General features: G+C 46.8%; 1 protein-coding gene and 1 long non-coding RNA gene across 2 annotated transcripts in view; both read left to right on the forward strand.

The window, feature by feature from the left end:
* LOC308484612 overlaps window positions 1-15546 on the forward strand; it is a 190423-nt gene that overhangs the window by 119113 nt on the left and 55764 nt on the right. The gene's annotated exons all lie outside the window — the stretch shown is intronic.
* On the forward strand, window positions 5439-8892 carry NANOS2 (nanos C2HC-type zinc finger 2). The gene is made up of 2 exons (XM_081019460.1): window positions 5439-5675; window positions 5763-8892. Exon 2 carries the CDS (start codon window positions 6918-6920, stop codon window positions 7452-7454), a length of 537 nt encoding a protein of 178 aa, XP_080875586.1. The 5' UTR covers window positions 5439-5675; window positions 5763-6917; the 3' UTR covers window positions 7455-8892.

Genomic DNA, 15546 nt, shown 5'->3' on the forward strand with positions numbered 1-15546 from the left:
GAGCATAGCTGGTCATATCCTCTGTGAGTTTGTCTTGACCCTAATTTAAAGCCATCCATGGACTCAGCTATACAGCTGCAAATATAACGTTTTAAGTGCATTATACAAATGTGACACTACATGACGCTGCTGAGCTAATGGCAAATTCAATGTATTTTTTTTTAAAAAGCATTTCTTTAAAGAAGGATTTTCACAGCTTATACCATATTGGCCCGAATATAAGACACACCTGCAAATAAGCTGCACCTTTAAAATTCAAGGCTTGCTTGTGGGTGTGGCCTGCCTCCTGGCACTACTGCCTTCTGGCATTCCCAGCACAACCTCCCCAAGCCGGCGCCAGGGAAGGCTTGTGAGGAGGCTGCGCATCATTGCCCCATGCTGCTTGGCTGCTCTCGGGGGGGGGGGCGGAGCCGCGCCGCTTTGCCGGCGGCCTTCCCCCCTTCCCCCTTCCTAAGGCAACTGGGGGAGGCTTGGGAGTGGCGGGCAAGCAACACACCGCTGCCCCACGCTGCTTCTGGGGAAGGCTGCGAATATAAGCCATACTTTAACTTTTCACGGCCCAAATTGGGGGGGGGGGGGAGTGCGGCTTATATTCGGGTCAATACGGTATGTGTAGATTTCACCTGAGTCCGTTCCTAGTCATGGTCCTTTTATTGCTGGGGCTGATGGGAGTTGTAGTTCAGCAACACCTGGTGCGCCTCAAGGTCCATCACCCCTGGAATCTCGGACCACTCGGAGATTTCAGTGGCGTGCAACAGGCCAGCAACTTCCTAGACGGCTTTAAAAGGATTATAGACAAATTCCCTTCCAGATTAGACATCCCTTTTATTTCAGTCTATTATATGAAAAAAGGATACTTTGTATTGGGTATGAACTTTTGTATATCTTTCGACAAGTATCGAGAAATATGATTAAATGCAAAAGAGAAAGAGAGAGAGGATTAGGAAGGGAAGCCAGGGGCTTTCAATGGATGGTACGGATGCAACCACTCTTTGGCCAGTCTCAGTATTTGACAGATGAACATCCGAAGAATTTGGGTGCTGGATCAGGGCCAAAGGGGGAGCAGCATTGCCTCCATGGGCTGCTTGCAAGCGCCATAACCCACTTCTGGTCCTGATACACAAGCAACAGGTATTTCCCATGCCAGAATTAAGATTGCCGGAAGAAATATCAACAACCTCAGGTATGCAGATGACACAACCTTGATGGCAGAAAGTGAGGAGGAATTAAAGAACCTTTTAATGGGGGTGAAAGAGGAGAGCGCAAAATATGGTCTGAAGTTCGACATCAAAAAAACGAAGATCATGGCCACTGGTCCCATCACCTCCTGGCAAATAGAAGGGGAAGAAATGGAGGCAGTGAGAGATTTTACTTTCTTGGGCTCCATGATCACTGCAGATAGTGACAGCAGCCACGAAATTAAAAGATGCCTGCTTCTTGGGAGAAAGGCGATGGCAAACCTGGACAGCATCTTAAAAAGCAGAGACATCACCTTGCCAACAAAGGCCTGTATAGTAAAAGCTATGGTTTTCCCAGTAGTGATGTATGGAAGTGAGAGCTGGACCATAAAGAAGGCTGATCGCCGAAGAATGGATGCTTTTGAATTCTGGTCCTGGAGGAGACTCTTGAGAGTCCCATGGACTGCAAGAAGATCAAACCTATCCATTCTGAAGGAAATCAGCCCTCAGTGCTCACTGGAAGGACAGATCCTGAAGCTGAGGCTCCAAGACTTTGGCCACCTCATGAGAAAGAAGACTCCCTGGAAAAGACCCTGATGTTGGGAAAGATGTAGGGCACAAGGAGAAGGGGACGACAGAGGACGAGATGGTGGGACAGTGTTCTTGAATGAGTTTGACCAAACTGCGGGAGGCAGTGGAAGACAGGAGTGCCTGGCGTGCTCTGGTCCATGAGGTCACGAAGAGTTGGACACGACTGAACGACTAAACAACAACAACAGTATGCAGCCACCATAGGAAACCCATGATCAGGATCCGAGCACAAGTGGCTAGTAGCCTTTGATAGCGGATTTCTCCAGTCCTCTTTCAACAGTCTTCCAACTTGGTGGCAGTGACTGCCTCCTGTGGGAGGCAGTTCCACAGATTAGCTATGACGAAGGACTTTTGTTTATCTGTCCTGAATCTTTGCTGGATGTCCCCTTAGTGTTATAAGGAGGGGAGGAAAACTTTTACACCCTGCTGTATATTGTCTTATAAATTCCTATCGGGCTTCCTCCCGCCGCTTTCTCTTTTTTATTAAAAAAACTTTTTTATTAACCAATTTCAACATAACAAATTGTCAAACCGTATGTTATGTACTGAGTTGAATAGGATCCAAAAAGCAGCAGTCTGATTGGTCCTAGAACAATAGGATTCAGAATGCAGCAGTCTGATTGGTCCTAGAACAATGCAGCAGTATGATTGGTCTGCAGGAACCACCCAATCCAGCTCCAGATGGAAGTGAATCCACAACCTGATTGGCCTACAGGAGAATTCCGGAATTAGCCAATCACGTGCAGCCCATTGTGTAAATTATGTATATAAAGCAGATACTTTGGGGAAACTTCCATTTCCTCCTCACCACTATGAGCTGAATAAAGAGCATGAAATCCACTCTCAACTCTGAGTATATTTCACCGTATAATCACAAACATAGTTTCCCCCCTTCCACTCCTCCATCCCCTCTCCCCCCTAGGACTTCCCTCAGCTCTTCTCTCTGATTTCTCTGTACATATTATTCTCTGCATGTTATAAAATTATATATATCCTTACCTTATCTATCTATGATGTTATCAACCAATAAATTTGTGTATGTTTATTCAAAACCTGCCACGGAGTCCAGTTCATTTTGTTGTCTTTTTAAATAATTTGTAAAAAGCTCCCATTCTACCTTAAAGTCACAGTTGTCCTTGTCCCGCAGTTTACCGTATTTTTCGCTCTATAAGACGCACCAGACCACAAGACGCACCTAGTTTTTGGAGGAGGAAAACAAGAAATTTTTTCCCCTGAATCTCAGAAGCCAGAACAGCAAGAGGGATCGCTGCGCAGTGAAAGCAGTGATCCCTCTTGCTGTTCTGGCTTCTGGGATAGCTGCGCAGCCTGCATTCACTCCATAAGACGCGCACACATTTCCCCTTACTTATTAGGAGGGAAAAAGTGAGTCTTAGAGAGCAAAAAATACGGTATATGTCAATTTGGTCAGTTCTGCATAGCTCATCAAAACGCCCGAAATGCGGCAACTTTTCCTTGGGGGAAAGTGCCTCCAGCCACTTTTCTTCCACAGCACACCTTTCCCGGTTCTGCAGTATTCTTATTGGCATGGCCAACCCAGAACTGTACATAATATTTCGAGTATGGGTGCAACCCCATTGATTTGTATACAGTAGGTAAACATACATGGGGGGTTACAGTCTAAGGATGGTGCCTAAAGCCAAAATCACACATAGTCAAAATGCACTGAGTTCAACGGTGGGTGGGATTGCCAAAGTATTTCTTCCCCTTTAATTTTTTTAATTTTTTAAAAATTGCCAAGCACCTAAAGCTGAATGCAGGCAAGTTAAATGCATACAAATTGTGGGCTTGCTGTAATGGGAGTTGTTAGTTTGTGGGTGCCAGACACCTGGATCCTGCAAGTGTCGGAATTTAATCAAGGTTTGGCGTGCTAAGCTGTGCTGCAGACATTCCCAGCCTCTGTACTCAGCAAGTGTTAAAAGCCAATTAAAAGTGTTAATTGCTAATGAAGACAGCCTGGCCTCTGGTGTTGAGGCAATCGCCGGGAGTGATGTGCCATTAAGACAACAAAGGATCAGGGACCTCCGTGCTAGATGCAAAATGGGTGGCAAGCGGGAGAGTTGGAGCAATGGTTGATGTCTGTTTCAGGGCAGGGAAAAAGGACCTCTTGGGGTGTTAATGCTGTCAGCCCTTCCACCCTATGCTCAGGTTGTAAAGGTAAAGGGACCCCTGACCATGAGGTCCAGTCGTGGCCGACTCTGGGGTTGTGGTGCTCATCTCGCTTTATTGGCCGAGGGAGCTGGCGTACAGCTTCTGGGTCATGTGGCCAGCATGACTAAGCCGCTTCTGGTGAACCAGAGCAGCGCATGGAAACGCCGTTTACTTTCCTGCTGGAGTTGTACCTAGTTACAGTGGTGCCCCGCAAGACGAATGCCTCGCAAGACGGAAAACCCGCTAGACGAAAGGGTTTTCCGTTTTTGAGTTGCTTCGCAGGACGAATTTCCCTATGGGCTTGCTTCGCAAGACGAAAATGTCTTGTGAGTCTTGAGATTTTTTTTTCGCTCCCCCCCCTTTTTATAAGCCGCTAAGCCGCTAATAGCCTTTTAGCAGCTAAGCCGCTAAGTCTTTAATAGCCGCTAAACCGCTAATAGCGCTAATCCGCTAATCGGGTTGCTTCGCAAGACGAAAAAACCGCTAGACGAAGACACTCACGGAACGGATTAATTTCGTCTTGCGAGGCACCACTGTATCTACTTGCGCTTTGACGTGCTTTCGAACTGCTAGGTTGGCAGGAGCAGGGACCGAGCAACGGGAGCTCACCCTGTCATGGGGATTCGAACCGCCGACCTTCTGATCGGCAAGTCCTAGGCTCTGTGGTTTAACCCACAGTGCCACCTGTGTCCATTTAGAACAGCGGTTCTCAACCTGTGGGTCCCCAGATGTTGTTGGACTACAACTCCCATCGTCCCTGAGCTCTTGCCTTGTTAGCTAGGGGTGATGGGAGTTGTAGTTCAACAACATCTGGGGACCCACAGGTTGAGAAAGGCTGGTTTAGAAACTAGCTAGCACCGGTGGGAGTTGTCGTTGGCGTCCGTCTGTCTCGGGGAGGAAATAGAGGAGTGCGCCTTTGGGATTGAGGTCAAACCACTGGAAGGTTGCAGCACCAGCTATGGCTGTAGAGACTGATACAGGAGAGACATGTTTCGTTGCAGCTGGGGCAGAAGAAGGCATCTGTTTTTGCTGCTGAAGATGCCCCATGGCATTTCGACTCTCTGCGCTTCTCCCAGCGGTCATTCCTCCTCTGGTCACTGCTATGGATGCACAGCCTGACTGTCTGTCTCCAGGCACTGCGGTCGTCTGCAAAAGATTCCCACGCGGCGGGGTTGATGTTGCCAGTGTTCACGTCACGTTTGCAGACGTAACACAGAGTTGGCCTGCCAGCGGCCTGGTGCCTGAAGCCAGCCCCACTTAAAGGTAAAGGTAAAGGGACCCCTGACCATTAGGTCCAGTTGTGACCGACTCTGGGGTTGCGGCGCTCATCTTGCTTTACTGGCCAAGGGAGCCGGCGTACAGCTTCCGGGTCATGTGGCCAACATGACTAAGCCACTTCTGGAGAACCAGAGCAGCGCACGGAAACGCCATTTACCTTCCTGCTGGAGTGGTACCTATTTATCTACTTGCACTGGTGTGATTTTGAACTGCTAGGTTGACAGGAGCAGGGACCGAACAACGGGAGCTCACCCCGTCGCGGGGATTCGAACCGCCACCCTTCTGATCGGCAAGTCCTAGGCTCTGTGGTTTAACCCACAGTGCCACCCGCGTCCTAGCGTTCAAAAGGTTAGTGAGACAGGACTCGCCTTTGCAGAAGCCTTGCTGATTCTTCTCCAGCAAATTCTTCGTTTTCTTCCATATGCTTGGTGATCTTATTCTTCATAACGCTTTCCACCCGTTTGCAAATGTAATGCACCTTCGGCTAACTGGGTCTCCCCAGATCCCTCCCTCCCCATGGTCACTTTCTAGTCCTCCAGAGCAGAGGTCAGTCTTAGGACAGGTTACATATTTTTGTATGCCAGCAATTTGGCATTTGATTTCTTTGATGAACTGGAGGGGGCAGGATACAGCCTAGTCCTCGTGCTTTGTTCCCTTTTTAATTTGTAATTGCGGCCTAGAATTTCATCTCTTGCCACCAGTATTTGCCTCGTTCTTCAGACTCCCCTCTTTGAAAAGTCAGTTCAGGCACAGGGATCTCATCTACGTTTTCTGCCAAAAGACAAAAGGATCCTCCTTTTCTGCCATCTCCTACTTCAGCACACCTTTAAGTCTACTGTCATCCTAACAGTCAAGCGGTTTCCCTACTTCTGAGGCATTTAAAGGCTTTTGAACATGTTGGTGTTAACATTTTAACGATGTGTCCCTCGGTTGTTTTTATTTTTCACGCCCTTTACGGTCTGCTAACATTTCTTTGGCCAGATTCTTAGGTTCCTATTTGTCCTAATTTCAGCAAGTCTTCCGTTTTTCTGAAGGAAGCCTTGTTTCTTCTTGTAGCTGCTTTGACTCTTGCTAGTTAACCATGTCAACATCTTCTTTCCCTTGTAGTAAACTTCTGGTATATATACCTAGCTCTGCTTCTATTACTATAGTTTTGAATAACCCCCTAAGCATCCTGGAGAGATTTCACCCTCTTGGCGTTCCCTTTCAACGTTCCTTTTTTTCTTTACCAGTTCCCTTGTTCTGCAGTCAAGTTTCCAAAGTCCGGTGTCTTTCTGCAAGAAGCGCCACTTGGTTTCCCTAAAACTGGTCTTTTATCCGAGAGGGGAATGCGGCTGAGTCTAGGGTGCCCCATGGCACAAAAGGAGCTTTCAGTTGTGCTTGCAGAACCAACTCTGGACATTTTCAGGCGAATTTTGTGCCTAAAACATAGCACAATTCTCTCTCTCTCTCTCTCTCTCTCTGTGTGTGTGCTTGGTCAAGTCATGAGTTCTTTGCAGAAAACCTTGCATGTCTAGACGTATAAAGGTTAAATTCAGGACATGGCGGGGACGTGTGGGGAGGTGGGGATGAATATTTTCATACCCCTGGCCCTTTAAATTGCAAACTCCACCTCCCCAATATTAACATTGTCTAAACAGCGTTTTGAGTATCAGTCCCACATCACTTAAGAGAGTTGTGTGCCTCTGTGTAGCATTGGCCATGCTTTCATCCTTCTCGATTCCCTCTTATCCCCCTGCCTTGACCGGGGGCCAGTATTTTGACAGGTTTAAAGACTATCTCAACCTGTCAAAGGTCATCCTGGAGATCATTGAGGACCGGAAGAAGGGGCAGGCTGGTTTTCCGGTCTGGGGTCCCCTTGACTGCAGTGATGTGCCCTTGGGACCCCTTGAAGACCCCTTGGGGGTCCTGGCTCAGTGGGCCATCAGCAGCGGGAGCAGTAGCTCGGAGGGTGGAGCGAACGGCGAGGCGTCGCAGCCCCCCCAGCAAGCCACCAAGGGGATGATCTGCAACTTTTGCAAGCACAACGGAGAGTCCAAGAACGTCTACACTTCCCACCCGCTGAAACGGGCCGACGGGGTGGTGGCCTGCCCCATCCTTCGCAACTACACCTGTCCGCTCTGCGGCGCCACAGCCGGCAAGGCCCACACGCTCAAATACTGCCCGCTCAACCAGGAGAAGCAGTCACTGTATCGCAAGTGCGGACGCAACTCGGCTGGGCGCAAGGTTAAGAGATGAAGCGAGGGACCTCCCTGCTCAGGAACGAAGAACCACCAACCCACAACTACTGTAATTAAGAACCAGAGATAAGACAGAACGCATCGCCAGGCAACAATTTTGACACCGGCAACTCCAAAAAAGCCACCTTTGTTTGCCCTTACCCAACCTCCCCTTTCAAAATACATTTAAATCAAGACGTTTATTTTGTATTATTTGCTTTCTACGCCAGGAAGATGATGGATGCTGCAACAAGTGATCTTTTTAAAAAGACATTGGGACACATACGGGATATCATGAAAATGCACCCTGCTTTTCAGTTTGAAGAACGGAAATCAGCCTAGTTTGTTTCCCAAAATCTGTGAGTTTATAACACTTTTGTTTCTTGCTTTTTTAGATGTCTTAAATCTTTTCAGGGCCACTTGTTGCATGATGGAAGCAGCTATTTCCCCCTCAAAGAATCCTAAAACAAATCCCAAAAGTTGCCGTTTTGTTTCTTATATCATGTGTGTTTTGTATATGTGAGAAAAGTTTATATGCTTTGAAAAGAAATATTTTTATATATATTTTAAAAAGAAAAGTATTTATATCTATATTTGTTCTTGTGGGTGGTGGTGTTTGCATTGCAGAAGTTTATTATGTTTTGTTCCGGTGACGTTTGAGACTGTTTAATAAACAAGTTTTTATTGTTCTTGCATCAAATCATTGCCTTTCTCAGTTTTGTTCTTGCATCAAACTGTTGAAATTTCTTCATGCGGTTCCCTGAAAGAGTTCAGGCAACAACAGCCTGACCGTAACTTGGAAAGTTTACAGTACTTGGAAGTATGTCCTGCTTAGGCCAATGAGGCATACTGCCTTGTAAATATCTCTAGGTCTGTGCATAAATCTCTAGGTATTTTGTTAATAAAATATATCTGTGCACAAACATGGAATCTAACTGGGTTAGATAGCAAGACTTTTTGGGAAGATCATCAGTTGAAAATGGGGAATCCTTAAATAATTGCAGCTGAATGTTCTAACATGCTTTGGAAACTTCTGCGACCTGAGTAAATTCCGAAATCTGGGATCTATATTTCCTTAACTCTGCAAAAAATTAATGCTTCCACTTATCATGTGTGGACCGTGCAAGACATCAATGCCTCATATCCACTAACCAGTGAAAACTCCTACTTGGTCTCCATTTTGTCTTCTCAGATCTCAATAGGCATTAATTGTACACTTTTAAGCCACCGTGAGGAGTAGAAACTTCTTCTTTTTAAGGTTGGGGAGAACAAAAACGTGTACTCCCTTCCCTTTCACAGAGTTCATGAAATTCACAGAATTTCCCCCCCTTCTCAAACCTCCCTATATAGGGCTGGATTTTGCACCCTGACATCTGCAGACACTGTTGAAATTAAGTGAAAGGGATTTGGTATTGCAGATGCACTTGGCATTCACAAATCACATTCACCCCCTCTTTTTGGGGAGGGTAAAGGTAAAGGGACCCCTGACCATTACGTCCAGTCGTGGCCGACTCTGGGGTTGCGGCGCTCATCTTGCTTTATTGGCCGAGGGAGCCGGCGTACAGATTCCGGGTCTGGTGGCCAACATGACTAAGCCGCTTCTGGCGAACGAGAGCAGCGCACGGAAACGCCGTTTACCTTCCCGCCAGAGCGGTACCTATTTATCTACTTGCACTTTGACGTGCTTTTGAACTGCTGGGTTGGCAGGAGCAGGGACCGAGCAACGGGAGCTCACCCCGTCGCGGGGATTCGAACCACCGACCTTCTGATCGGCAAGCCCTAGGCTCTGTGGTTTAGCCCTGTGGGGTGGGGGGTAGATGCATTTTCCCCCTGGATGTAGATGTTTTCCCACCACCCCACACAGCAGAATGCACAAAGTCCTGATCATGATTAATCAAAGTGAGGAAAACACTGTGTGTGGCCTTGAGCTGGAGGATTAAGGAATGGGAATCTCTGCGCCCCCCCCCCTTCATGTTAAAAAGAATACCACGCAGAACCCAGAACATAGCAGATGAACCTTTGCTAAGCAGGTAGCCCACCCCATCCCAGTTTTTGCACCCTATCACCTCGATATCTGGTTTTCAGCATCATGATATATCACTAGCTAAACATCGTGATACAGTGGACGCTCAGGTTGCGAACGTGATCCGTGCGGGAAGCACGTTCGCAACCCGCAGCGCTGTGCCTGTGCACATGTAGGTGACAATTTGGTGCTTCTGTGCATGCGCAAAGTGCGATTTAGTGCTTCTGCACATGCGCCAAAAACCCGGAAGTAACCTGTTCCGGTACTTCCAGGTTCGGTGCGGTGCGCAACCCGAAATCACGCAACCCGAAGCGCCTGTAACCCGAGGTATGACTGTATACCGATACATCACAATATCTGAAACAAGGATGGAACGATGTGGATGTAAACACTGGACTTGGCAAACCGGTGGGGAAAAGGATGTTCCCCTAAACCAGCACGACTTTTCCTCTGTTCACACAGGGAGGGTTGAACTTCTGCAAAAGGAGTGGATAACTCTTTGAGCCACCAGACATTGAACTGCGACCTGCCATCAGCCCCTAGCTAGCATGGCCAACAAGCAAGGATGATGGGTGTTGTAGTTTCAGCAACACCTGGAAGGGGTCAAAGTTTCCCCACACCTGTTCCGGAAGCATCCATTGCCCTCATGGATGTGAGAAGCGATAGGATGCTGGAATATTGTTGTTGTTGTTTAGTCGTTTAGTCGTGTCCGATTCTTCGTGACCCCATGGGCCAGAGCATGCCAGGCACTTCTGTCTTCCACTGCCTTGGTCAAACTCATGATTGTAGCTTCGAGACCACTGTCCAACCATCTCGTTCTCTGTCGTCCCCTTCTCCTTGTGCCCTCCATCTTTCCCAACATCAGGGTCTTTTCCAGGGAGTCTTCTCTTCTCATGAGGTGGCCAAAGTATTGGAGTCTCAGCTTCAGGATCTGTCCTTCCAGTGAGCACTCAGGGCTGATTTCCTTCAGAATGGATAGGTCTGATCTTCTTGCAGTCCATGGGACTCTGAAGAGTCTCCATGCTGGAATATAAACAAGGCCTTTTTTGCCTGTTGCGAGGTTTGTTATGGCTGCCATTCACTCTGTTTTTACCCCCCCTCAGAGCAACTGGCAGAAAAGAGGAATTTTGTATCTTTAGTGGAGACGGCTGGTTTGCACCGTCTCCAACAGAAAGCCCTGATCTCTAGAAATGGGCAATGGGAAACAAGGGTCAATGGAGAGGGCTCCCCCCCCCCCCAATCTGGCCTCTCAGGCCCACTTTTGATGATAAAATGGAGAAAGCAAATGGAACAAGGTCCTTCAAAGAATGGTCGTCCCCCAAATGAAGGCTGGATACCCATGGCAGATGAAGCTGATGGACTACATGGAATTGGCGGAAATGACTGGCAGAATCCGAGACCAGGGAGGAGAGTCGGTGGAAGAAGATTGGAAAAAATTTAAAGTATATTTACAGAAATACTCTAAAATTAATGAATGTTAGAAGGATGCTGGAAAGAAGCTATATGACTTTAGTAGAAATACTATAAAGAATTAAGTATGAATAGATTGACATTGGGTAAAGATGTAAATTTAAGTCTAAATTGTGTTAAGATAAATTATGGAACTAAATTTGAGAAAGAGGGAAAGGACTTGCTGGAATAATTAATTGAACTAGAATACAAAAAAGGTGGTGTGAGGAAGTCGAGGAAATAAGCAAATGAAAGATAAGGATATGAAAATATGGGGTCCTTTTTATGTTTGTTTGTTCTCTTTTGGGTTTGTTAAATGCTTTTGTTTTTTCTTTTTTTTTCTTTTTTGTATTGTTGATGTTTTGTATTACTGTATTCATTTTTGTTTTTGAGGCTTTGTAATTGTTTATTGCTTGTATTTTTCTTTTGTTTCTCTTTTCTTTTCTTTGTAATGTCTAAACTTTAATAAATATCTTATAAAAAAAAAAGAAGGCTGGATACCCAGACTCTAAAAGGGGAAGGCAAGCTAGGAGCACAAGGTGGACACTCACATCTTAGAGAGGCCCAAGCTGGCTTGGCCGTTCACCTTGGATACATGCAGTGTTTCACCCAAGTCCTGAGGATAAGGGATCTAGAAGGTGGACAGAAGTGGGCATCCGGTTGGCCAACTTGAGCAAAGGAGAGTGCTAGATTAGAAGGGATTTGGGCATTATCCAGGGGTCATCTTACTTTCTTTAGGTGGCTCCATGTCACTAGTGTTCAGCAGGTGGGATTCAGGTACAAACTGGGAATTAAGATTTGCACAGTTACGTTGAATTGGAGCCATTTGTCACTCTTAGCACTTCTTTAGAAGCGACTTCCAGCAGTTAGGAAAGAGATAGGGAAACGCTGAAAAGTGTGGGGTGGGCAAAGGACCAAAGGGAAAACATCTAAAGGACCCTTCAAGGAAACAGGGATGAGTGAATTCTCGTCGTGATGGAACCTGCCAGCAAAAGGAAGAATGGATTAGCAAAGTTATGGACCATGTCAAATCAGCAAAGCTAACAGCTAGAATAAGAGAATCTAATGGAGACTGGGTTTTTTTTTGAAGGCTTTTGAACCCTTTGCGGATTATTTGAAGAAATATAATAGGAAGAATCTGCGAGTGGGATTTGATCTATAAGCAACAGAAAGTATGAGAGACTATTGCATAGGTGGGCAAACTAAGGCCCAGGGGCCGGATCCAGCCCAGTCGCCTTCTCAATCTGGCCCATGGATAGTCCGGGAATCAGCGTGTTTTTACATGAGTAGAATGTGTCCTTTTATTTAAAATGCATCTCTGGGTTATTTGTGGGGCATAGGAATTCGTTCACCCCCCCCAAAAAATAGTCCGGCCCCCTACAAGGTCTGAGGGAGTTTCCTGACCCCTGGACTATTGTGTTATGATTTTGATGTAAAAAAGGGAAGACCAGGTGCAGCAAGGCGGGTGAGGATAAGAAAAACATCATGGAAAATGGGATGGGAAGTTGATAATATAAAAGATTTTTTTTTAAATGTATTGGAATTATATGTGGAATTTCTGGAAATTTATATATATATATATATATAAAATAAAATAAATTGAGGGGGGGGGAACCCCTCCCTGTGTAGAAATCAGAAGGGATGCTTAGTAGGGATCGGATACAATATAGTGTCCTTGTAAGCTTTTTGCAAGCCTACTGGGAGAAATGTTCAGTAGGTAGGTTGTCTACAGGAGCCCAGAGGTAAGAAGGAAGAGGAGGAAGACCAGGGGGTTTAGAGGCTGGCAGTGGGGTTGCCTTCTGGGGTGTGAGCCTTGGCAGCAATGCTGACCCCCTCCCCCCCAAAAAACCACCTCTCTCGTGCACATATAGGTGCAGCCGCTGCAGAAAAGACTCTCCTCCCTGGAAGAGAGGGGAGTGGTTGTGGGCGGGAGCCCGAGCACTGCCCCTAGCAGGGGGCATTAGCCCCCTGCCTCCTCCTCTCATCTGGCTGGCGCCCATGCCCCCTTGGCAGGCATCCAACCAGGTGCCTTCGAGGGGGCGTGTTCAGCAGCCTTTTGCGGCGGCGCCAGCCTCTCCTCGGCCTCATTCTTCTCCGTCCTCTCGTCATGAGTCACCCACCCTCCGCTCCCTTTTAGCTCAGGGTCTTTGTTCTTTGGCCTTGCTATGGACCTTAGGTTGGTCGCCCTGGTTGTCTAGGGGGCCTGGTAGGAATTTTTCCATTTGGCATTAGGCTTTTTGGTTTTTTCGCCTACCTCGTAGCAATCGTCACAACTTTTTGTGGTATTGGTGGGTAGGTTAGGCATTGGAATAATGTGTTGTGGTGTGTCGAAGGGCTGGGTGTGGCCATCGCCTATGCCTTCAATTTTTGGGTATTCCGTTAAAGGAATCTGGCGGTCGTGTACTCTGTCCGATGCCTGCTTGGCGGGAGGCCATGGCACGACCCCCGGTGACATCAGGGGAGAGCCTATAGTTGGATTAGCATCAACAGGCTCCACCTACTGGTGAATAAACCCCCTTGTTTTAGTTACAGATATCTCCCAGGACATTCTATACAAGATCTCAAAGTAACTGTTTTACTACAAAGGAATTTCAGAAATAGACTGGAAAGAGAAGCTGCTGAACTGCAACTCATTACCAAACTTAAAACCATGGAGAAACCTGGTTTGAACAAAGACATTGGATTCTTATCCCATTATACATGACTAAGCCATTTCTCACCTTCTCACCCCTTGCCTTTTCCTGTAAGACCTATTACAGTCGTTAAGAGTCGTCAGCAGGCTCATCTCAGCTATCTGCCAATCTCCCATTCCCACCACCCTTCTGAGTAATACCCCTCCCCACCTTCTCACTATATAGAAGGATCTGGCAACTTCTGTTTCAGTGTATCTGAAGAAGTGTGCTTGCACACGAAAGCTCATACCAAGAACTAACTTAGTTGGTCTTAAAGGTGCTACTGGAAGGATTTTTTTATTTCCCCTTGTTTTAGACATCCAATGCCTAAGCCAATACCTTTTCACTGCTGTAATCAATAAAGTTGTGGCCTTTTCTTGCCCATTAACCTTATATCACGTGTCCTTGTGTATTTATTTCACATCGCGGGGGTCGGGTCCTCGAACCACAAACACCAGTTGCCTTAAGTGTTTCTTTCAGCAGCTTGCAAAATGTGCATGATGGACGCCAAGCCACAAGGAAGTACCTCTTGTGCATGTGGCTATTTTTCAACGGATTACAGCTGTGCAGATGCTTCTCCCTGGTTAGCCGTGCGATCCCAGTGGAGTTTGCAAAACACCGCTGGAATCCCTTTTGCAGCGAGCTGAACATGGGGGCTGGTGTTGATCCAGCAAGCTCAGCTCCTGAAGAGGCCCGAACTGCAACTTCGCCCTGAAGGTGAAACTCCCCGGTGCAGAGAAGAGAAAGACAGTCCCTTTAGGGTAGCCATGGGGAATCTTTATCAGCTTAAGGGCCACATTCCATTCAGGGCTGCCTTCCAGGGGCCACATACAAAGAGTGGTCGGGGTCAGAGTCAAGGGTGGGTGGAGCAATGAATATAATTTTTTTGCCTTTGTACAGTTAGCTGTTTGACACCCACCCACACCCGATGCTCTCTATCCTCCATCCAGGATTATCAGAATTCAAGGCTGCGTTCTAGCCAGGAGAAAACAGGGTGTGACCTGGAGCGAATATTGAGGGCCAGGTAAATAAGTCTAGAGGGCCACATTTTACCTTGGACCTGAGGTTCCCTTGCTCTAGGACATGTCTGCATGCCAAAGCAAAGCCATTTTCAAATCTTAAAAATAAAAATGCATTTGCCACTGAAAGACACTTTTTGGAACTGTAGTTCTTAGCGCCTTCATAACAACGAACACAGGAGCTAGATAAATATTAGACAACTCAGTTGGATAGAGCGTGGTGCTAACACCGCCACGGTTGCAGGTTCGATCCCCGTTAAGGGGGCGGTTTCATATTCCTGCATTGCAGGGGGTTGAGCTAGATGACCCCCAGGGTCCCTTCCTTGATTGATTGATTGATTGATTGATTGAATGAATTTATATACTGCCCTATACCCAAAGGTCCCAGGGCGGTTCACAGAACAAAATCAGAATATAAAACCACAACATATATAATCAAAATAAAAACCACAACCCAACAGCCCTTCATGATTCTATGAGCCTTCTATACCTAGTTAGACCATTGGTCCAACTACCTTAGTACTGCCTACACGGACTGGCAGCAGCTTATCTGAATTTCAGGCAGGGGAGTTGGGCCCTTGTTATGTACTGAGCTGAATAGGATCCAAAAAGCAGCGGTCTGATTGGTCCTAGAACAATAGGATTCAGAATGCAGCGGTCTGATTGGTCCTAGAACAATAGGATCCAGAATGCAGTGGTCTGATTGGTCCTAGAACAGTAGGATCCAGAATGCAGCAGTCTGATTGGTCCTAGAACAATAGGGTCCAGAATGCAGCAGTCTGATTGGTCCTAGAACAATAGGGTCCAGAATGCAGCAGTCTGATTGGTCCTAGAACGATAGGATTCAGAATGCAGCGGTCTGATTGGTCCTAGAACAATAGGGTCCAGAATGCAGCAGTCTGATTGGTCCACAGGAGCCACCCAATCTAGCTCCAGGTGGAAGTGAAT

Source organism: Podarcis pityusensis, assembly GCF_964106645.2.
Source record: "Podarcis pityusensis genome assembly, chromosome: 8".
NCBI lineage: Eukaryota > Metazoa > Chordata > Lepidosauria > Squamata > Lacertidae > Podarcis > Podarcis pityusensis.

Bases quoted from the DNA above. Each gene is read 5' to 3' on its own strand.
- NANOS2 (XM_081019460.1), top strand. From the start codon at position 6,918: ATGCTTTCATCCTTCTCGATTCCCTCTTATCCCCCTGCCTTGACCGGG.